This window comes from Pocillopora damicornis, chromosome 13 (assembly GCF_964200805.1).
Source record: "Pocillopora damicornis chromosome 13, jaPocDami1.2, whole genome shotgun sequence".
NCBI classification, from domain to species: Eukaryota; Metazoa; Cnidaria; class Anthozoa; order Scleractinia; family Pocilloporidae; genus Pocillopora; species Pocillopora damicornis.
This window is the reverse complement of record NC_142682.1, coordinates 10748248-10771469: the sequence shown is the minus strand read 5'-3', so window position 1 is coordinate 10771469 and position 23222 is coordinate 10748248. Positions and strand designations below refer to the sequence as shown.

General features: G+C 37.5%; 3 protein-coding genes across 6 annotated transcripts in view; 2 read left to right on the top strand and 1 right to left on the bottom strand.

Moving 5' to 3' along the window:
• Nucleotides 1-1656: 1656 nt before the first annotated feature.
• On the bottom strand, nt 1657-18328 carry LOC113680392 (uncharacterized). Of its 3 annotated transcripts, XM_089192066.1 has the most exons (14): nt 17990-18292; nt 17586-17801; nt 17287-17375; nt 14974-15836; nt 14609-14750; nt 14227-14434; nt 13395-13597; nt 12100-12320; nt 11544-11699; nt 10365-10548; nt 5791-6031; nt 5399-5647; nt 4801-4934; nt 1657-4046 (listed from the first exon to the last, which is right to left on the bottom strand). In XM_089192066.1, exons 3-14 carry the CDS (start codon nt 17317-17319, stop codon nt 3258-3260), a joined length of 3423 nt encoding a protein of 1140 aa, XP_089048192.1. In that variant the 5' UTR covers nt 17320-17375; nt 17586-17801; nt 17990-18292; the 3' UTR covers nt 1657-3257. The 3 variants fall into 3 exon arrangements, with proteins under 3 accessions (XP_089048192.1, XP_089048193.1, XP_089048194.1); XM_089192067.1 differs by lacking the exon at nt 17586-17801 and having other exon boundaries at nt 17990-18328; XM_089192068.1 differs by lacking the exon at nt 17990-18292 and having other exon boundaries at nt 17510-17695.
• On the top strand, nt 6797-9849 carry LOC113680391 (arfaptin-2). Of its 2 annotated transcripts, none has more exons than XM_027197420.2 (3): nt 6797-6968; nt 8178-8875; nt 9563-9849. In XM_027197420.2, exons 1-3 carry the CDS (start codon nt 6932-6934, stop codon nt 9713-9715), a joined length of 888 nt encoding a protein of 295 aa, XP_027053221.2. In that variant the 5' UTR covers nt 6797-6931; the 3' UTR covers nt 9716-9849. The 2 variants fall into 2 exon arrangements, with proteins under 2 accessions (XP_027053221.2, XP_027053222.2); XM_027197421.2 differs by having other exon boundaries at nt 6798-6968; nt 8181-8875.
• A 4512-nt stretch (nt 18329-22840) lies between the features above and the next one.
• LOC113680358 (uncharacterized) overlaps nt 22841-23222 on the top strand; it is a 1020-nt gene continuing 638 nt past the window's right edge. The window contains exon 1 of the mRNA XM_027197382.2: nt 22841-23222. This exon is cut by the window's right edge and continues 638 nt beyond it. Coding sequence (XP_027053183.2) covers nt 22890-23222 — 333 coding nt within the window. The 5' untranslated portion in view covers nt 22841-22889.

The window sequence follows — 23222 nt, the reverse complement described above, 5'->3', positions numbered from 1 at the left end:
GAGAAGAAATAAATTTCAAGTTTCTCTTTATTCAGTTTAAGTTAGTGAGGTAAAATTGAGTCAAACATTCATAAAATGACTGGTTCAAGAAATTTTCACAACTAATTTAGAAGGTTTGCCTACCTGAACTTGAATGTATGATGTAATATAGCTTGTGATTTGAGGGATTTTCACAAGTAAACTAGAAATACCTGAAAAGGGTTATGATTTACTTAATGCAAAACATTTTGGTACAAAGTCTGCTTTGCTCTAATCTACCTGAAGGTGCTTTTTATATGCTAGTAACACTTGTACAGACCAGTAAAAATGTTTTTTAGTGGTAGACAAGTTGGCTGTAGTAACTATAGGCAGCAGAGGCCAAACCTCTTCCTGAAAAGCAGTCTGAAAGGTGTGAAGTCAGTGGAAGTTACTTCATTGTAAGCAGCCAAATTGCAGGCTGTCAGCCCATTTTGAATGAGCAGTTAAACTCAACATTGGCTAGTTTAACCAATGTTATTGAGAGCCAAACCCTGCAAGCCTTATATTCTGTATCAGTTTGAAGTGTTACTTTTATGTTTCTTATTTTGCAGTAAGTTGGCTTGTTATGACCATTTTTCTCTCAAACATTTTTTCAGCCCAGTCAAAATGTTTTTGATAAGTAGGCAAGCTGGCTATAGTAATAGGAGTTAGAGGCCAAACCTCTTCCAGACTAGAAGCCTAACAGATATTTTGTTGTAGACGGCCAAATCCCTGGCTACCAGCACATTTTGACTGGGCTATTTGTTATTTAGCTACTAAGTAATCTTATCATTAAAGATTACTGCATTCCTTTCTAATAATTTGCTGCTGATTGTATGCCATATATAGCTTATGATTTGTGTGATTTTCACAAGTAAATTAGAAATACCTGAAGATGGTAATGATGTACTTGATGCAAAGCAATTTTGGCAAGTGTATGCCTTGTCCCTAGGTGATTTTAACATGCTAATAAGACTTTGATTCAAATAATATACATCAGCTGGAATAAGAATATTAAAAGAAAACTAATAATATTTCACTATACCAAGTTTTGGTTTTATGTCCAAATTAAGCACTTAATTGAAGATCACTGCACTGACCAGGCCCAGAAGGCTGAAACAGTACTGTCTGCTTTTAGTTTAATTTTTGTCATTTCTGTTCATTTATTTTATTTGTCAATGTTTCATTGAGTTATAATTCATTGATCTCTTTCAATAGTGCAGGTCTGCTCATGTAACCTAATCCCACATGTATGTAAGTATAATTTCAGTCGAAATTTTGAGTGGCAGGCAAGCTAGCAATAGTAATAAGCAGCAGAGGCCAAATCTTTTCCTGAACAGAAGTCTGACATGTGTGAAGTTGGCAGCTATTTCATTGTAGGTGACTAGATTGTCGACCACAGAACATTTTGACCTGGCTTATTGTGTGTGTTATGTATGTGCACTTCTTTCTAGGTGTTAACAGGTCAAGGTACCCAAAAAACCTCTGTGATAACTTTGTAATCCAAGATGTAAAAATTTTCAATAATCAGGTAAAGCTTGATCATTCTAAAGAGTTTGCGTCCGTTCTAAAAGTTTTGGGGAGAGTTGGGGGAACATTATTTATACAAATGTATTTAAAAAGTAACAAAAAAATAAAAAGAACTAGGGCAAAATCCCAATTTGCTTTAAAAGTGTATTTTATTTACAGCATAACCCTGGATAAAGCTTGGGATTTGTGTGATTTTCACAAATTGGAAGGTTGTTATGTAAACTTAATTTACAGGAACATTGTTAATTTCCAGCTTTAAGAAGAAGTACATAATTGCAGGAAAAGCTTGAAGCTTGAAAAATTGATTGATGAAACTAGGACAGAGGTCATGAGATTTGTACAATAGGTTGGCCTGGGAGGGACCAAGAATTAAAGAATTCATTGATTCTCTTACAACTTTTGTCTCCATTGTGTGCTTCTGTAGAGCTTAGTTATTGCTGTAGAAAACTTTTTCGGAGGGCCCCCCAGATCACTTACTTTTGAGCTAGTTGCCCTTAGGGAAGAGGATATCTGTACTTACTATCTTCCCTAGGGGGGTAAAGGGTTAAAGACTAATTCTTCTCCAGTAGCCACTGTTCATGGAAATTTTTGACACTAGTAAAGGGCTAGTACCCTCATTGCATTACTTGAATTTCTGATCTAGTGTAAGTTATGACAAATTCACTTCCATGAGTGACCAAGACAGAATCTCTCCTTACAATATTGATACAATATCAAGGAGACAAGTAATGAGAATAGACCAAAATTACAATTAGGGGATTATAAGTTGATCCAATACCAAATTCTCTGAAGGAACATCAAAAGAATTGCATAGCAGCCAGTAGCGAGAATTTCAAATGATATCTTGGGAGTGAAAGGATTAAATGAGGAACGGATTCACTTTTCCTAATTAATAACAATAACTTGCTCCATAAGCATGCAACTTAAAAACGAATATCAAAATAGATTCGTTTCCGCAAAGATACTCTTCACACTTTTTTTTTACATAAAAAGCTATACCTCGTGACTTATCTCGATTCAAGGATAACACTAGTCTAACTAGAAACCCTGGAAAGTCTAAAAACTCCTAGAAGGGTCAAAAAGTATAATTAAGTAAAATTAAGTAGTTGTTGACATAACCAGTTAACTTACAGCAACTGGTCAGAGAGCATTTAACAATATATTATAGAAAACAAAATATTTCATCTTGTACTTTAAAGACGTTTCTAGATGAAACCGTCCATCAATAGTAGCACACAGTGATGAAGATCGTTAGTTAAAGTGGTTAGTAACGATTGGCTGTTCATGGGAGTAGAGAAACGACGTGTGATTTTACGTAATGTTTATTCCTCATAACCAGGAGACTGTCTTGCCTCCACCCTTCCCACCTCTTTTCCACCACTCACAAGAATTCACGATTATCGTGATTTCTCAATTTATAAGTGTTCAAAAAGAGTATATTCTATTGGAATGAAATCTATGATAAAACAACCTGCCGCCTCCCCTAAAAATTTTTGCAAGTTGGGTTCATCTTTACCACTGGACATAAAAGCGTAATGTGAGGCAGCCATGACATGAGAAAGTGGCCCTAATAGTCGTTTCATTGATGAAATAAACGAAAGAGCAGAACTATCGTTACATCAATAATTGGTGAATAGAAAGGGAATCGTTTTCAGGCTCTATAAACTGCTGTAAACTGTTGTTGAAATGTTCTTGTCTTCTTTTTCTTTGGTGGAGTGTCTTTACTCAGCTCACCAAGCACCTTGATTGCGCGTTAACCTTTTACGAAGCAACTTCTGTCGTTTAAGAATAGGGTGTTGGTCAAAACTGAAGTTTCTGAGAAAATCTGTTTCGATACCGGCAAGCTGCCGCTCCAAGTTACTTTTAAGGACTTCACAAGCTTGGCGACTTGCTTCAAAATATTTATGGGCTTTGTTCTTGCCAGTGTTACTTTTGTGCTCGAAATCCAAATGTAGAGAACACTGCTTTTGCAAAGTGACTGCAACCATTGGATGGTCGTCACCAAAAATATTTCGATAAATATTTTCAGCTGTTTGCAAAGACACCTTTGATCTATTAACCAGATTTAGGCCTCTTTCAGCATCACTCCTTATCAACGAAAAATCTGCCTTCAAATAATCGCAATACCGCGGGAGAATGTTTAGAGCTGAAAGAATGTCGTTATACGCGTTGCCGTAGTTTTCCATTAGTATGCTTAACCGCGCTTTTTCCTTCTTTGTTAATGCGATTTGTTGTTTACATCGAAATGGATAGCTCAAAATTTCTTCTGCTTGGAGTAAATCCTTGTTTGCCTGTGAAAGTATTTCTTGTACGCCCACCTCGTTCAAAGACCAGTTGAATTCGAAGCTATCTAAAGTAATTTCGGTTTTCTTCCGGAGAAGTGCGGCAAATTCGGGGTGTGACCTAATTTCTTGGCCCATGGGAAAACCAAGTTCTACCTCTTTGAGATATTCTTTAGCCATGTCAGACAAACCAAGCTTAGAGCAAGCGTAAGCCACCCGAACTGCACCCCTCCGCACCTAAAATAGACAATACAATAGAATTGTAGTGTCGCCTACTGATTGTCAACATAAAGTCATGATAATTTTTATCTTTATGTTGTTACCCTACGAAGAAAAAAAGCATATAGTTACCTGCTAATCTATCGGAAACAAATTTCGTCCTTGCAAGTAGAAGCCCTGGATAGTTGGGGAAAGGGGTTAGGTGTTCCCTTCATTACTGTTGATAACCTGAATTAGGCACGCAGGAGGACAGACACATAGATGACCTCACCATTTTCAACAGTTTGCTTTCTGTCATGTAAAACCAATAGATTCCATATTGCCGCGGGTTTGTACAGGAACAGTTCACTAAGAGACGTCAAAATGTGGCGGTAACATTAGTGACACAGTCGGCTTTGCCTTGTTTGCCACTGTTTTGTTCGTACCACATTATGAACGTCAGCTGTGATCTATCACTGAACAGAGGCACGGCAACGTGAAACTTATTTGTTAAATTGATCAAGTTATATAGAAAAAACAATAGCTGATAAGGGTCCTTTACCCGGCAGAAAATTCAAGAGAAATCAACAAATTGTTCGATAGGCAGACTATGTATACTGTAAGATAAGTTTTCGTATTTAATATACCTAGACATGAGCAAAAGTTGTGACTCCTTAACTTCAGTACTCCTGAAAAGGGCTCCTTCCAAACAAAAAGGAAAATTCACAGGCCAGTGTACTTGTACCTATCATAAAAATCTAACTCACCAACTATGCAGTGTCTTTTGGCTTACCTCTCTATGTTCCATGGTATCTCCATGCGTTTGTTTGTAGATTTGGAGAGCACTGTCAGCTAAATCTGCGCTTTTGACGGTTTCCCCGAGGATTAAGCAGACCTTGCTCAGCCTCTTTTGAGAATTAGCTCTCTCTTAAAGGAAAAAAAACAGCTGTAAGCGTTAATACGTCATCTTTGATTTTGGGGTCTACTATGCATTGATCGAAATTATTACAATCGTTGGGGAATCTCTCGCTATCGTGGTGTTTTGCCGGTAAGAAGACCCTGATTTTAATTTGTAACAAAAACAATTGCACCGGAGACAAAAACAATTGCACTGGATCCTAAGGGCTTCCTTACATGTCCTCGATTTAGCTTCCTATCTTAGTCGAATCTAATCCTGGTCCAAGGGAGACCCCTCTCTAGTCAATTTTATTAATGATCGTTTACACAAAAAAGCCGTTAGAATGAGACGGGTCGTTATAAAAGAAAAAAAAAATGTCCTCTTACTCGTCATCTTAAAGTACGAAAGAGGCCCTAAACTTAATCCATTTCTACGATTCGAGAGTAAGTTTCGAGCTGTTTCTGCCATTGAAAGTAACAATGTCGCTTATTACCTGGGTGAGAGCGAGAGTAATGGTGCATGACCTTTATAGCGTGTAGTAGCTCTTTCTTGGCTTGTTGAATCATTCCCATCTGTAGGTAGCCATACGATAAATAATTATAGTTGGCGGCCACAATGCGATGGATACTGCCGTGGATTTTCTTGTTGATATCTAAGGCCTCTGTAAGACTTCTCACTGCATCGTCTACATCTCCCACATCACTCAGCGCATGTCCAAGATTTAACAATGCTGTAGCTCTAGCTGTAACGAAAAAAGATCCTCTCGAGTTCAAAAGTTCTCAAGGATTAACGTAGCTAATGTAATGAATAGTTCAACCTCTTCGTTTTATTAATAACAAAACGATAACATTGTGGAGAATACGATGAGGATTAACAATAACTTACCGGGATGACTTTTTGTGCCATATTGATCATCTGCAATTTTTTTAGCTCTCAACGCAAACTGGAGACTTCTTTTAAAATCCGCCTTGTAGCGGTACACCACGCTCAGCTTTGATAAAATAACAGCACTGTATATGTCGTTGTATCCAAACTTTTTAAGTGCCATATCCAAGGAAGCAATGCTTTCATCTAATTTGTCCATATTTCTTTGCACAGAGGCCAAACGGCTGAGTGTCGCGCCAATCTGAAAGGTAAGGTTTTTTAGGTTGAGACCATTTAGTTTGTTCAGGCCAGATAATTGCAGTCAGTTAGATATATCCTTACCGATTGCGTTTGGCATTCACAACAGTGAATTAGAACAACCTAATGAAAATAAACCAGGTGGTTAAAGGTGGCCGTTGACATAACACTCTCAAGATTTTTTTTCTCTTCTCGTTATACTTATCACTTAATGCCATTTTATTCTGATATCACCCATAGGTTGCGTGTTCAAAATTTTCTTCGATAGATACATGAAAAAAATATTGCAAGTTCTCTCGCAATAGAGATTTCTTCTGGATACAGGTTTCTTGCCCTCCAAACGACTGCGGTGAGAAAAATTAGACAAGACAATACTTGTTTACTAAAAGCATACTTCAAAAGCTCGGTTCAAATTTATTTTAACAAACATGAAAAACAAACTTCACAATTCTCGTGGAAAACATGATATAGAGTTCAGTTTGTGTATTACGAGTCTTGTTTGAAATATTCGTGAATTGTTTTCTATGTTGATAAATAGGTTCTCCATTCTCTTTTTCAATTTATTTGTCCCTGTTCATATTGTAAAATTTGTACACGCGAGGCTATTTACTAAAGTTTCGTTTCGATCATGGTCATTCTTTCCCACCATAATTTACATCATGACTAAGTTGCAACTCTTACATTAAATTTTCTTAAGCTGAGCCACTGTACTTGTACCCGTGGACCCGTGGGAGTTGACAACTCCTTTTCGAATAGACTTGCCATTCTATTACGGAATGTGCTACAGGTAATTGCGGGTACCGGTGCCCATGCTTGTTCTAGCCGCTCACTTAGTCACATTCACTGCGTGTCTGTGATTCTTAATTTCGTAGCTTGGTGAAGGAAACTAGTCCGTGTTTTTAGGATGATATCAATGAAGGATACCAACAAAGCCTCTCGAGGTAAGCTGTTGCAACCGGAGATCAACCAGTGAAAAGATATGAAAATATGAAGTTTTAGGGGGCTAATAATGAGAAACATAATAAGTTATTTATTCTATCTTATGAGATCTAAATCAACGTCTTTATCGAAGAGCGGTTTTTCTACTAATGTTGGAGGCACGTTTTACATTGATGAATAAGAAAAACTAGTATCATTCTGTGAGTCAAGATTTCTTGGTCGTACGATCTCGGAAAAGATGTTCCAACGCTCAATATTTCAAACAAGTTTACCTTTGAAAATTAACCGGGCTCCGTTGACATGCACATTTGAAAACTAGAGCAAATTAATCGGCAGCTACTGTGTCAACATCGTATCCATCGGTTTTTTGGTACATTCAACCACATATTTAGAGGCGGATCCAGAGGCGTTTAATTACGACATATAGGCCATGAAGTAAACATAGGGAATACGCCCACTTAGCAGTAATTATCGTCTATGAAAGTCTTCAAACTCCATTAGTCGTAAAGTTTTCCCCATTTCGTTGGGAAGAAAACAAATGGAGATCCTTTGTACGTGGGCAACAAATCACTGAGCTATTGAGGCCAGAGCCAATTCCCTGTCTAGGACATGCTTACCGGTATTATCTCTAGAGAGTAGCTCTACACCTACCGATTGATATACAATAAAGGAAGGATAACGATAGCAAAAAAAAAATGATAGTTAAATGCTATATATTACATCAATCATAAAAATTGGAAGGAACTAGTTGAGGAGGTTCAAGTTAGCATGTTCTAACGGCATTAGTTTGGCTAAGTAGGAAGCGCTTAACCTCTGCTAAAAACGCCATGGTTTGCTGTGTTTAAAAAATGTCTCAAGAAGAGCTTATTCAAAAGAGTCACAGCATGATCTTGAAATATATTTGTCATTGCTGGGATTTGTACTTGAGCACCACCGGAAGATCTTAAGTTGCTGGGTGGCTTTTGTACGTCTAAGCGCATAAACTCAGGCCAAAACGGGATATACAAAGCTTTTTTTGCTAGTCTCAGTAGGTTTGTGTCTTTGTTCTTGTACTGATAACCAACTGAGGGACAAAACGCCATCTGAGGTAGTGCATCTCCTCAGAGATATTGACGCAACAAATATTTTATAGTTCGCTTTACCTAAAGTCGAGCCTTAAAGCTGTAGCTGTTTGCTTAAATCTTTAACGTTTATCACTGACCAAATCTCAGCAGGGCCCGCCACATCACCAACGCCTTGGCAGTCATCTGAAGGTACGACTTCAGGTAGTCATCCCACTTCCCAAGTTCTAATTCGAGCAAATGCGTCTCAGAAAATAGAGCACTTAAAGAAATGGAGTATTTCAACCTATAAATTTACCAGGCAGTATCTTTCTGAACGTTTTGGTAAAGGCACAAGGACCGTGGACAAAGAACTTGAAGGACAGATCCTTCTGTTAAAAGAAACCCAAGTAAAGTATGTTAATGTTCTGAAACTGGCAAAACAGATGACGAACCATTTACAGAATATGGTTCAAAGTCAAAGAGGTCTTGCCGATGCCTTTGCAGATTTAGGGGTAAAATCTCCAGAACTTCAGGCTGACTTTAACTACAATGCTGAGTACCAAAGATTACTGGTTAAGAATGGAGAAGTTCTTCTTGGGGCACTTAAGCTTTTTACATCTAACTTGACGACTCTGGTGCACAAGACCATAGAGGATTCCATCATGACAGTGAAAGCTTATGAATCCGCCAGAATAGAATATGATGCTTACAGGACAGACCTAGAATCCATCCAAGTTGGACCAAGAACAGCAGCGACAGTTCATAAAGCTGAAGTGGCAAAGCAGAAGTATGATGTCCAAAAAGACAAATTTGATCGACTTCGGAGTGATTTAGCGATCAAACTCAGATTTTTAGAAGAAAACAAGGTATTTTTGCAGTTCACGTCTCATGTGACCCACTTGCAGTAATCATGGCGAAATGTTATCTTTTACACTACCGCTATGGGCTTTACTCGGGTGGAAATGAAAAAAAATTATAGAATTCCCTTTTGAAAATAAAAGCATTTGAGCATTCATGCGGGGTTTCGACCGAAGCACTTAGAAAATCTGAATTTCCTCGACGATGCCACTTATTTTCATCTGATTACGGTATTTTAACAGAAATTTTCAATAATCAACAGACATAACTTTTAGCGAAATTATGATGACAAATTTTGGGCATTTAAAAAGTGGAAAATCCTAAAGAAAGACATTATATATGATATCTTGTTTGAGGTCACAAATACATTGCGAAGTCTAAGCCAGAACTGTTTATTTTGTGTGAGCGTGCAATTTATATTAGCTGTTTAAAACTGATGTGACTATATCCAAGATGAAATGTTAGTCTTGCTTGGAGGGGGGGAGAGGTATCTTGGGTTAGTGACATAGATATCTATGAGAACTCATCGTAGGTTTTAAGTATCAATGTTTCATTAATATGAGCAGACAATTGTTGTGAGGAGTGCCCTATTAGACGTTGCATGTAGACACCTTAAACGTTTATTCCACGCAATGCGCCCGAGTAGAAGTTGGATCAGTTTTGCCATCTGTTTCTTTTATCTACTTCCTCAACAGGTGAAAGTTTTGCATAAACAATTGTCACTCTTCCAAAATGCAACTACAGCTTACTTTGCTGGAAACAAAGGGGCCTTGGATGACAGTATGAAGGAATTTCATAACAAATACAAGAACAATGATGGCAAAAAGCCATTTATCCTGGAACATTGAAGGCATGCCACCATAGCATCGGAATCAAACTAAGAGCATTGTGGTGTTGCCAGAAAGTTTATATATTGGTAAAATCAGTATTATTATAGAGGATTAGTGCAGACAACTATCTCACATCTTAGATAACATAACTCATGTCGTGAATGGGAATAATCCCCACTCACAACAATTTATGTTGGAATAACAATTCATCATCCGTCTGTAAGTCGAGATCCGTTTAGTTTCCCAAAACGTGAAGCTTGAAGACATAATTATCTAGTGTAAAAATATAATATTTAAGCTTAATCTAGTTTTGTGTCCCTGTTTAACAAAAAGTCACAGCGTGTAATTGGATATCCGGAGTAACCTTTGGGGCTTCAAGAATGAAATGAAACACGGAGTCTTTGCAAGAGTTTCCAAGCAGAATTCTGCTCCACTGGTTCATGAATGCTATAAGATCCGGTGCATATGAGCTACAGGATGATATTATGAATGCTATCTGCAGACATATAGATCAACAAGGTCCAATACCGCACTCTCAAATTAACTATTAGACTGGAGCCCAATAAGTAATAATGTTAGGGAAGGGATATTGTGACGAGGCTGAAAACAAGCTTCAACTAGAACGTAAAGGGAAAATTATCGCTGTGACCTCTAAGTATAACATTACCCTCAGTTCGCTTGGTGATTCGACGGATTGAAAGATTTTGAGTGCCATCTTTAAGTAGTCTTCTGCTTCAGCATACTGACCGAGGTAGCGGTACGAAGATCCCAATGCACTCAGGGTGTAACCATATTCCTGTTTGAAGTTTTCTTTACCGACATAGATCTTCAGGGCTCTTTGGATTAAGTTACTGAGACAAAAGTGAATTTTTTTAATACATTAGAAAGAATTACCCTCGCATATTAATCTAAAACTTAATCTGATCATCGATGTTAAACCCCTCACAGATCTCCCGCCGGCTTGCTTCGCTCAAGGCCTCAAACTTTCTGGCAGTCTAAAGTCGTTCGTAAACTTTTGTGAGAATATATCGAGTTTGCTGCGAATGTGATTTTTGAAGTAAATTAAGCAGAAGCAATATTTCGCTTCCTGTCTGAACCCTCCAAAGTCTAAAGTATCTTCCTGAATACTGAAAGTAAAAATTTGGGAAATATTTATTGTGGTTATTGACAAGCCAGTGGTTTTCTTGGTGCCTTGCTTTTCATCACAAGCTATACATTCTATCCACACAAGCACATGCTATAAAATATTTCAACAGGAAGGAGAAGAGATTTTCTCTCTAGAATTGATCAAGTTTTAGATTTTCATTGAGGCTAACTGAAGTTGGTGAACAAGGCAATTACTGTCAAGAGTGAGTTTCTTTGATTTCTGTTCAAAGAATTTGAGTTTTTGATAGTGATGTTTCCTGAGCTGCAGTGTCAGAAGGAAATCCTCAGTCTGGCGTTTTACTGCTTTGAAGAGAAAAAAGATTTAGGTACCGGGAACATTATTCTGATTTTAAACATTGCTTACATTTTTTCGCGGTTATCATTTGTTGTCGTTGAAGTTTTGGATAAAGCTGGATCGAAATTTCGCGTCATGATCATTTTATTATGAACGTGTAAAGATTGTAGATCCGGTTGTCTAATGAAACTTTGTGGAATTTTTGACGTTAGCATAGGTAACTTTAGCGTAAGTGGTGCTTTGTCTAGTGGCTTGTTTTGGGCATTCAGTCGAGAGTAACACCCCGGTTTGACTGCTTTTTCAAATTTCTCGTTATTTTCTTAAAATTGAGTCGCTGGATCTTTTGAAAATTAATTTTGAAAATAACTTACCGAAGGGCTATAATTAACTTTCTTCGATACTTACATAGCTTTAGTATGTATTCCCAGTTCGTTCAATACATTTCCAAGACTTCGTAGAGTCAAAGCAATCTGTGGGTGATCCTCTCCTTTGTAGAACCGCTTTTTCTCTTGCAAGGCTATTTCTAAATACTTTTTTCTATCCGACGGGCTCGCGAGGTGACTATAAATTCATAAATTAACCCATAAGACTTATGATATAGCAAGAATCTGTAACTTTAATTCGAACCCTCGGTCGAAATGCAACTAACATTCTAAACGATAACGTATCCTTACTGCCCAAGCTCTCAAAACTTAGTTGCTTTTTTAGACGTGGATACTGCTTATTAGAGGTGGTTTGGAGGAGAAATTCTCTTTTCGTATCAAAATGAAGTTAACTGGATTTTTAAAATTTAAAATGAAAGCAAAACAACGGGCATTTTCCAAAAATGATGTAATTATGCAAAATATGTTCGTAAAATAATTATCAATTTTAATGGAAATATGATTGTTAAATTTGTGATTTCGATGTTGAAACTATGCCTTAACTGGTTGTCCGCAGAATATGAGGATTCAACTTATACCTGTTGCTGTGGGCTTCTCCCAGGAAGTGCCACACGTTAGCCAGGTCAAGTTGCACATTCTCTTGGCCTTCATAGTTCTTGAAGAGGTCTAGAGCAATCTCGAGGTTCTCCCTTGCTTCTTCAGGCCTTCCAAAGATGAGCAAACCTTCCCCAAGACAGGCATGTCCATTAGCCATGACGAGGGGGTCGAATTCTCCTTCTAGTTTCAACTTTTCCTTGAGCTTTAAGGAAAAAAACTTGTTTTTCAATGTGATTTACACATTAAATGCATCATTCACTCCCACTCATCTGCAGTTGTCCTTGTTCACGCAAGACCACACCTGATTCGATTTAAAGTTAGTTCAGAAAAGATTTCCTTGCTATGCATTTGCTACAATCGCCCCGATCGAATATAGCAGATATTAATTAGCAAAACAGCTGGCTCATAAGAGGCCATATTAACAATTTTGTTTGAACTATTAAAAAATAGGATATCATCACGAGCGGGAGACAACTACGAAGACGTTTGTACAGTAAAATCCTGTTCTTCATTTCCTTGCAATGTAACACGCCAAATTCCTTGAAAAACGCGGTTTATTGTGTCATTTGTGGTTTTCGTTACATTTCCTTTTCCCGGTAAATGTTCAAAAACTGAAGATGGGTTATCGAAATTTGAATCGGAAAAGTCTTTAGCGGCAGCAAAATCTATCAGTTGTAAAGTATTTGTTGGCAAAGCTTACTGGAAATCCGATCGAAAACTGAAATTAAGGCGTAAAAAATTCCCAAAAAACCATCAGAACTAGGTGAGTGACAAAAAGTGTATTTCTTTGGGGAGAAGTCTTGCCTTTAATCCATAATGATATTTCTTAATCATTCGGTATCAAACATTTTCGTCTCCAGACTGTTTCCATATTTCAAAAGTTCATCATAGGACAAGTCAACCGAATGGTTAAACTCACTTTCACTGAGTTCAATGCTCTCATTAATTTTTTTACACAACCATATTATTGTCACGAATAGATGCCATACAAGCGCCGGCGATGCTGGACGACTTTTCCCCGATCACTTCACGTCACTTTTGTGCATGAAAAAAACCCAGCTCTTCTTGACCTAGTTTACATCTGCGTCCAAAAGTATACGACTGGAAATACCAAGATTTTTTGCCAGTAACACAACCACATATCTAGAGATCATTGTCTTTTAAGCCTTAGACTTTGGAAAAAGATTGAAAAATGCGAATTTTTTATGCTTTTTTTTCTTCCGGCCAGATCAGATCAGTAGTTAGTCATTACAAGAACAGCTGTTTTAGTGCATACCTTCACAGCTTCTTTCAGATGTGGTAAAACGAAGCGCATCAATTTGAAGTCTTTATTCCTGTTGTTTTGTAAAGCATCTTTGCATACCTCGCTCAGGCATTTAATCACGTGAGAGACATCGAGACACGACAGAGTAGGAGTGTTTATGTTTCGTGGTTTGTTTTGCAAGAAGGGAATGTTCAATACGTAAGTCCATGTCTTTTCTACGAAAATAAAGAAGGGGAAAAAATAAATGAGTAAAATATTCCTACAAAGGAAAATACGACTCACGAACAGCAAGAGAGGACTGAGTGGGAAACCAAGTCTTGAGTAAAATTTGAAATTATAAAGTCGTTGTCAAAAGGAGTAGAACAATTGGAACGTTAGAACAATACAGCACCGTAGGGAAATAGAGGGAGTGATCTATATTTAGAATCTAAAAATCTATCGGGAATAATCTCTTTGAGGAGGATGTGCCCCACTATAATCATTCCAAATATGAAATATTTTCGCTAAAAAAAGATCCGGTGATTGCCTTTATTCTCGTGTCCGCTCGAAAGTGTTAATGAAGTTAGAAGTTGTTTACTCCAAGGGACCCTTACTCACAAAAGCGAAAGGTAACGAAGTTCCTTTGAAATGCAGGCGAGATTAGCGGCTTTCATTGCCTTCTAGGTTATCTTTGCTGAAAAATATAACGTTATTTTATTAACGAAACTTCCGTTATTTCTTTAGATCATGGACGTTAGGTTTTACGGCCATCACAAATAGAAATTACGTTTCCAAGTCATCTTTGCATATTCTGACAGCTGTTGCTTACATTATGTGACAGAGCTAATATTAGCTTGCAACTAACCAGTAACACTTCGGCTTTGCCCACTGAGTATATCTCTGAGCATGGTGTGTTCTCTTGGATGTATGGTTACTACTTTAATTTCCTCTCTCGTAGAACATTCGACAAATTTTCTGAAATTTGCTCGTTCCAATGGACCTGTAATACCTCTATCTAGAATTTCAAGGGGCAAGTAGTTCTCACCAGAACAGCAGGCCAAGAATTTTAACAGCTAAGGATAAACGAGAGAACCAAAGATGTTAGTGATTAGAACACTGCCTAACCGAAATATAGAAGGCAGACCGGTTCAACCATTAATCTAAGTATACCTCTCTAACATCGTAATTCTGGAACCTGGTTGTCGCCTCTCCGTACTGCAAGATAAACTAAAATATTTTAAGCTTACCTGCGTTTGATTTTCACGTGTTAGTTCCATCATCATTATCATATACTGAGGGAATGTGACTTCTTCCGGTGGTACTGGTAAATTTCCAAAAGTTAGTTTTTTATTCGTTTCTTCTTGGTATTCCCTCATAAAAGCTCCTAACCTGTTATAAGAAAAATTAAATTACAGATCTACAACCTTTAAGATGTTTATAAAGGGATGGCCTCTGATGAGTTACCGTCTAACGTGAATTGATAATTCATGATTTTTACGGATTAGTTGATTCATAAGTTGATGCTTGATTGTGGAGAAGATTATAAAGAAACTTTCAAGGTTCTCAACTCGATCACCTTAGCTTAAGCCTTTTTTTATGTAAAAGAACTCACTTTGCTATATCTTGGGGAATGCAATGTGCCAGATTTGCGAAGCATGCAGCATCAGTTAAAGGGATACCACTTTTTTTCGCAAGAAATGTAACTGCATCTTCTTTCATCATTTTACCGATGAACACCTTCGCCAATGGATAGTCATCACCTTCCTCTTGCAGTAACTTAGAATCTTCAGTAGTCATGATCACCAGACCATTTCCAAGGCTCGGATCACCTGGCGCAGGCCAAAATTGTTGTTGACTTGACCTATCTTCTTTAACACCTTCTATCAATAGCACCCAGGAACCTTGCCTTCTCAGGGTCTTCATAACTTCTTCGTAAATTTGTTTCAAAGGTTTGTCGTAGGCATTTTCTTGGCATTGATTTTGAAGACTCATGTGGTATTGTCTTCCTTCTGATGTTCTGCTGAAAAGTGGTAGTTCCTGATTTGCAACCTTGGCCTGTTCAGTCAGACCGATTTCTTTGGCAAGACTACAGAAACTTTCGAGCATCGTTGCTTTATTTGTTGCTTTGATTGTCCACAGGATTGTTGGTCTGTTTCGAAAATTCCATGGTTTGTTCCAGAAGAATCGCGAGCGTACAGGTTTAGTGTAAAGTTGATCCATCAGATTTGCCGCGCAGTGCACTTTACCGTGTCCTGCTGGCCCATGTAAAATCAGGGTCTTCACGCGCGAGGAATTACCATTTTTGCAGAGGCGTTTCAACGTATTCATAACTTCTTTATCTTCTTTTCGCTGATAAAATCCACGACGAGGTGGAATCCTGACAGCATCAACTTTTCTTGGAAATCGGTGTCTGATTAGTTCAACGAATTTGTAACCCTCTTTTAACAGCTCGAGCATCGTCCTCATCTTGTTTTCCTGAAAGTCAAGTTTTATTTAGTCTACTTTTAGTAACGCAATTCATTCGAGAGCAAGGCTAGAGTATAGCTGCTAATGTGATCCTTCTCTACTTTCACCAAATATTATGGTGTATGAATCATTTTCAAAGTGAATTTAATCGAGTTCTCCACTCCTGCTGAAAGGGTCTCTCTCGGTTATTCTTTTAGTTTCTGTCTTGATTTTGTTTTTGTTCTTTGTGACTTACTTGAAAACTCGGTTCGGTGTAAACTTCACAAGTATTGTGAAAAAAGAAAATCGAATGTTTTAGATCGTGCATGTGTAATGACCATTTAGAACAGAATGCAGACTTATAGGGTTCCTCTAGACTGTTACCGACACAATGTTCCATTCTTTGGAATGATGCAGGATGTATTCCTTTATTTTCGCAGCCATTTAGTTATTTTTCAACCACTTTCTATATTTGTCTCTCGTCGACCGCTTTTACTTTCTTTTTGTTTCAATTTTTTTAGACTGAAATAACCACTTGTTTCTAAATATTTCAGACATTCAATTTGTGACTATGGTGTGTGGTAAATATTGTCACAACAGCTAATGAGTTTCATTAATGATGTCACTTTCAATTTCATTTTTCTACTTTCATCTGGAGAATTTATGGAATCATTTTCTTCGCCAAATTATAAAATCCAAAGGGATGCGTAGACGTAGCGAATGGAAAACTAGTTTCGGTATTCATGGAAGGATTGCATTTACATGCATATCGAAAGAAATAACCATGATGCAATCGCTCTATATCAGTGTTGATCAAAACATGAGCTAATTTCAAAGAGGAGTTTTCCATAGATTCCTCTTTGGTAATCTCAATCTCCGTGAATATCTACGTTACATCATTGATGTATTCGACAAGCCAATAGCATAAAATGACGTGACGTTGGCTGCTGCTCCAACCTTTCTTCTGTTTATATGTTTATAACATCTCTCGTAAAAATTATGATCTAACAGTCAGAGAAAACTGAAAGATAATGAATATCGCAGATGGAAACTTAAAGTAATCATTGCGCGGGAAAAACCCGAACGCCTCGTTGTGTGACTTTATTATCTCTAATCTGTTGAATTGATCTTAAAGATTATGGTTTTTGAACAAGATATTCGATTCTTGGTAGTATCTATCTAAGTTTCTGTGAGATGGCGATGTAGTGAGTCAGTCCGATGGTATTTAAATCTCTTTTATGTATATGTTGGACAACATTGCACTCTTGATGTCGACAAAGAATCATTATGCAAACTTTGGCAAAGTATGCAAATTTGGGGCTATGTCTTGCATATTTCATGTAAGCGGTCGCCGGTAGAAATGGCCGTTCTGTATATTCATAAGTACCTAATGGAAATAGACATAAAGATGTATGTGTTTGATCCCTAATTAGTCCGTAATAACTTTGTAAATATCTTATTTAACTTTCGTTTTCACTACCTTTCTCTTCTTATTGCGGAAATTAATGAGCATCCAGTAGTCCCTCGTCCAAATTGAAGTTTTTTTTCCAGTTAGATACAAGGGGAAACCTATATGAGAGGAGAGAAAATATCGCAAATTAAGCAAGCATGAGAAACAGACGGACGGACATTCATGTATTAAGTCCTTGATCCGTCGATCGAAATGTTAAGTTCATTACAGTTTAGTGAATATTCAAAGATACCTTGTTTCTTCTTCTCAGTTTCCAGCTGTTCACGAGTTTTAACAGAGAAGAAATATTTCACGAACCGTTCACTCACCTTGCCACACTACATCCTGCTTTGTGTAATCAAAAATTGCTCCAGTCAGCAAAACATGTCAAAAGAAACTCATTGTGCACCGAAAGTGATTATTTAACCAAACTGTTCTCGTGTGACTTTATGACCTCTAATCCGTTAAGATCCTTTTGTTAAACCGAGAATATTCGGAATCGATGAACGCGTCATCACGTCGCTGATCAACAAATGGAATGAACTCTGAAACGTCAACATTGTTATATTTTGTTAAGTATAACTTTATTTAGTGTCCCCAATTAGCAAAAATTAATGCTTAATCACTTTGACACTCAAATTAAGTTGATGAGTGAAAGTTTAGCAGAACAACAGAAGAAAAAATTCACACGGAAATATGAGGTAACGTAAGCAAAATAGTAACTGAGACTTACCTTAATGATTAATACTGCTTCAAAAGAAGTGATGTATGAAACAAAAAAGGATTTAACATTAAAAGAAGGAAAATTAGTTGAGCTCCGTAGAATAAGTAAGCCAATGATCAGGTTCCCGCAGTGTTTCAGTTCCGCGACTTCTCCTTTCCACTTCCTCCTTTCTGATGTATTACAACAGCCACGCTAATAATAAACTATTTGTTCCATGGCAATAGCGCCGCTGCAATATTAAAAGGAATTAATCGTGCTCGAAGACGTCATCAAATTAGAGGAATGAGTTCTTAATATCCTCATGTCGAAATCTTTGTTTATTTGTCACGCACTAGTACTCAAACCCATGCACGGTATGCAAATTTAGGTGAGGTGGCTAACAACACCTTTCTTGATGTTATAAGTAGCCTCTCTGCGTTCCTTTTTTTCCTTGAGTTGCGGAAAAATATGGTTTAGTTCTGTGACATAATGAGCCTCCAACCTGGCACCTCAAGAAGGAAACCGAAATGTTATCTTGTATTGCTGTCAGGTGGTCAAGTATCGTCAAGCGTAACTCTCTGAACAATAGAATTTAGCATTATCATGATATGATGTGCAAATGAAATGCCTATTTGTAAACTTTAAGTTAATGAAGAAATGTAAAATGGTTTCCGTGTTTACATAGCCTGATGTAAACACGCAGGAGGTGGGGAGAACACTCGATAAGCGTAGGAAACCACGACACGAAGCGGAGCGCATTACTTTTATGAATGTTATACCTTGCAAGAGTATATTTCAAACCGAAGTCAAGTTCTAGTTCCGATTTAACCTCAAGTCAAGGAAAATCTGACTCTTTTTCCATTTTGGGCGTTGTGATTTCTTAGTTCCGCGTGCAAGTAACACAGAGGAGTTAACAAGAAAGCTCGATTAAATTTTTTATTTTTTATTTACCTGACGAGGGAGTTAAATGCTGCATTAGCTCGCAACTGCTATTGCACAAAGTAAACGATTCCAATATAGTCATGAATTTTCCCCTAAAAATTCCGTTTTCTGTTAGTAACTCACAACTGCGGCAGAGATGCTTTTTCAACAACTCTTTGAGACATTTCACGTTAACCATGATAAGGATGATGCTCGAGCGTCATCGTATATCATCCGTAAGGATGAAAAGGATAAATTTCCAATAATTTCTCTCTCTAACCTGTATTAAGCGAAGCTCAAAGCTCTGACAAAGGGCTAACGCTCGAAACGTCAGCTTTGAAACTCTTTACGGTGGCCAATTCACGTTATCAACTTAGTCAATATTACTAAATTACCCTGTTATACTCTTCCACCGAAGCAGCACCACAGTTTTCAGAAACTTACCCCCTTTGTAATGGTACCTTGCGAGTCGTTTCAGGCTTATGATACGAATGCAAAGGGAAATCTAATCTTCACTGGATAGAGGAAACAAAGATCTGATCCTAAAAAAAATACCAAAAATAAGGCGATTACTAACTTTTCCGCCGAAGTGGCAACAGTACGACAAAGATTGCTGTGATCCTCCACCATGTTCATCTGCAGTAGAAGCCCATCCTTCATTTAGATAAGAAATAGGAAAATGACAAAGGTTTCGACTACGGCACAATAAATGGTTGTTAAGGCAAATCTCTCTTGTGAACAGGAAGATACCGTAGCTGAAGGCGTGGTTCAACTGTCGAAAGAGTTGAAGCCCGGCAACTCCCACTCACTTAGGAAAATAAAAGCATGGTCAACATCTGATAAGAAAATGGTATTTCTGACGAATGAGTCTGCGAATCATTGCATTGGCCTAACGTCAATAAAGATTTATTTTATTTCACTTGAGTTTAATTACGCGCGGTTCACGAACATTGTTTTTTCTGAAGGCCTGCTTAGTGCTTAGATAAAAGACGAACCAACCATTTTTATTTAGTTTGGCTAATCGGTTTTCCCGACAAAAATGTTTCTAAGTGTATTGATGTAAGTAAAGAAAGTAGGCTTCATCAGGGTCAGAATCGTGTAGGAATATGCCCTTGTACTTTCTCTTGCACTTGTTGACGAGTGCCGGCTTCCAGCGATGTTGACCGTCACATTCCAGTGGCTAAAATTATTTACATTGGGAGCTGTTTTCAGCTATCTAGTTCTCTTCATTTCACCTATTGTTAGAAAATTCTGGTACAGTAGTCGGTACTTCTTTTGCAGGTATCATTATCACTGCCTCGCGTTAGTTCTTCAAAAATTCCTCGTTCACTTCGACATAACGGAGAGCCATTTTTGCAAATATCACCGAATCTCAAAGACAACCCTTCGTTGCTACGCAACTGTTAACGAATCGGGACTAAGTAAACATGTCGCCTTTATCATCAAAAGTACCCTCGTGTTCAAGAAAAAACTGATGCCCCTTTTCCTTGCTGATGAACACAAAGTAAATTTTTCCGGTATGTGATAATCTATGTGATCAAACGCGTCTGTCCAGTGAAATTTCTTCCTGTCCTCAGAAGAGCTCAACGTTGTTCTAGCAGTAGTCTCACTTGCAACAGTCACCTGTACCGTGCTTCAACTGAACTGAACTAATTCACACAATCGGAGAAATAACTTTGTCGCAATAAAAGCAATGGGCGTAATGGCACGCATATGACTGGAGGCGGATCGTCGTCTTAATCTTGTTTTAATCTGCTGACATTGCTTACAAGTTCTCTATCGTCCTCCTGAGATATGATTTTTGTGCTTACTGGCACAAGGCAGGACACATTATGTCATCATGTTGTAAGATCCTTGTTGTCAAGTCAACAAAGATTGTGTCACAATTCTTCTAGAGGTTTTTGTAGTTGATTGTAATCAAAAGGAGTTTATAAATTTGAAAAAAATGCTTCTTTTGGTCAACACTGATCAAATAACATTTCATAAAAGTTTAATATTTTGAGGTATGGAAAATGATATGATTCAAAACAAATAGCTTGTGGATTTGTTCAATGACGAGATTAAAGGGCCTTGTTAATATTGGGCTTGGTCAAGATCCTTGCCAATTCTTGTCGATGTTCATGTTCCAGTTATGGAGTATCATTCAACTGAAAGCATAGAGCTAGTTGATATATCGAGAGGTATGAGAAAATTTGTTGCATTTGGATTAAGATTCCATTTATAAAAGTACAATATTTTGTTGAGTTATGAAGTATGATGTCTTATCATCAAGTCTTGTAGACAATTCAGCAAATTGTTACAATTATTGTAAATGTTCATTATCATGGAACGGAATCATAGCGGAAATCTTAACTTTGAAAGAAATTTTCTAGTAAGGTAAAGATTGAATAACATTCTAATAAACGTTTTATGTGTTGAAGTATAGATTATCATTATTTCTGGATTATATTCGCACAATAATGTTATTTGACTACAACTACCGGAATACATTTGATTTTCCTTCCCCTACTTAAAGTTTTGAACCACAGTTGGATTCAAATAAGATTTATAAAGAAACTCGTCCAAAATTTCTTAACTGGCCTGCAAATTTCCCCTCCCTGCCTACGCTTGATGAGGAGCTGTAAATCCCCGAGCAAGGGGTGGCCGAGACAACGTGTTGGTTGAATTCATAATCGAGTTGGTACTTTCAATGGAACTAATGGGTCTTTGCTGCCTACAAATCCAAAGGCCGTGTCTGATGATTAGTTAAATGAGACGCCGGAGTTTGACCATTTGGATCTCTTCTGCATTCAATTTTTTTTCTTAGCGCTTCTCGAAACTACAAGTTAAAACTAATTTCCAAAGTACCAATAACACATCCATCCTATACGCTGTTTCACCCCGAACGTTACCACACCATCAAACCCTGCGCCATCTTGTTTTGATAGATTCTAAATACAATGACACCATTTAATTGACAATATCGTGGACAAGTTTACCGATAACAACTCCACAGTCACATGCACAATGTAACTAGGTTTGCTATGCAATACCAGTAAGCACATGACCTCACGGAGGGCTATTTTTCTATAAACTCTTTTGTCTTTTTCGGAACAAATTCTTTTTGAAAGTTCATCATGACAGTATTTTTTAAAAATATTTTTAAAGATAGTTTCTGATCTCAGAATCGTCGAGGATCGAGAGTGTACAGACATTTTAGCGGACATTTTTGTGACAAATCACCTTACGAGTATGGTGAATGAGGAAATTACATATAACACGAATTTCCAATTTACAAAGGAACGCACATAGGAAAATTTATTGAATAGGGATACCAATAAGATTGACATACGATTTGAAACTTTGTTTCAAAGCAATTTCTCTTTACAAAGCTTTTGATTCTCGATTTTTCTATAGATACAAAGTTTATGTCGTTGCTTACATCCAAATATTATAACACAAAAATCAATAATTTGTTTAGTATTAACGTCCTTTATCATCTCTTTTAAAAGACTTCAACTAAATAGTCTTGTGGTAAAACAACATTGTGGACCAACTTTCCAACTTACGATCTACTTCTCATGCATTCTGTCACGTTTCGCAGTGGAATAAAAATTCCATTTTTTTCTTCAAGCGGAAAAACTCTTGACCTAAAACCTGAAATTATTAGACTTGATATTGAACGTTGAAAATGAAAACGTGATCGTGGTCATACCGCCATCTTGTAAAAAATGTAACGCTTCTGTAACTTAAATTATAATTTTAATTACCAGATTGTCTGGCAACAGTCTTACACCCTCGTCTTTCTACTTCAATATAGAGTTGAATAAGGCTTTCACGTTTTTTAGCAATGAGTAAACCTCGGAACGGTGTTGATAGACGTCATGTGATCCCTGTATGACGCAATCGCAGCCTCTTGCAAAATGTTTGAAGAGAGAACGTGACGTCACGCATACCTGATCGCACGAGATGTAGGTAATATACTCGAAGCAATCGGTGTCTCTTACGAAGCGAGTTTTATTTTACTCTAATGCAAGCTCCAGCTGTCCTGGAAAATACTGTCATGGATATGGAAGCGTCAACGGAAAAAAACCGACCCGACCACAACACTGAGAGCGGGCTATGTTTCGTAACTGTCCTTCAACGTTTCGTGCAATCAGCAACAGTTTTGGAAGAAACAGTTTTGTTTCCAAGCGTCTTGATGGATTTATCTGTGAACGCACTTGAAGCAAAAATAAATCCGAATGAAATATATTTATATAAAGAAATGGACTTGAGGACGTTTTGCCGTATGGTGAAATCGTTGAGAATTCAACTTTTGCAAGGTTGTAGCTTCATTGAAGAAGGATTAGAGGAAAATAAG

Excerpts from the sequence above, each read along its gene's own strand:
- LOC113680391 (XM_027197420.2), top strand. The coding sequence starts at position 6,932 with ATGATATCAATGAAGGATACCAACAAAGCCTCTCGAG. Across the intron at positions 6,969-8,177 it reads TACCAACAAAGCCTCTCGAG|CAGGGCCCGCCACATCACCA; the intron begins GTAAGCTGTTGC and ends ACCAAATCTCAG. Across the intron at positions 8,876-9,562 it reads GATTTTTAGAAGAAAACAAG|GTGAAAGTTTTGCATAAACA; the intron begins GTATTTTTGCAG and ends CTTCCTCAACAG.
- LOC113680392 (XM_089192067.1), bottom strand. The coding sequence starts at position 17,319 with ATGCTCATTAATTTCCGCAATAAGAAGAGAAAG. Across the intron at positions 4,935-5,398 it reads TTACTCTCGCTCTCACCCAG|AGAGAGCTAATTCTCAAAAG; the intron begins GTAATAAGCGAC and ends TTTTCCTTTAAG. Across the intron at positions 4,047-4,800 it reads ATACCATGGAACATAGAGAG|GTGCGGAGGGGTGCAGTTCG; the intron begins GTAAGCCAAAAG and ends TGTCTATTTTAG.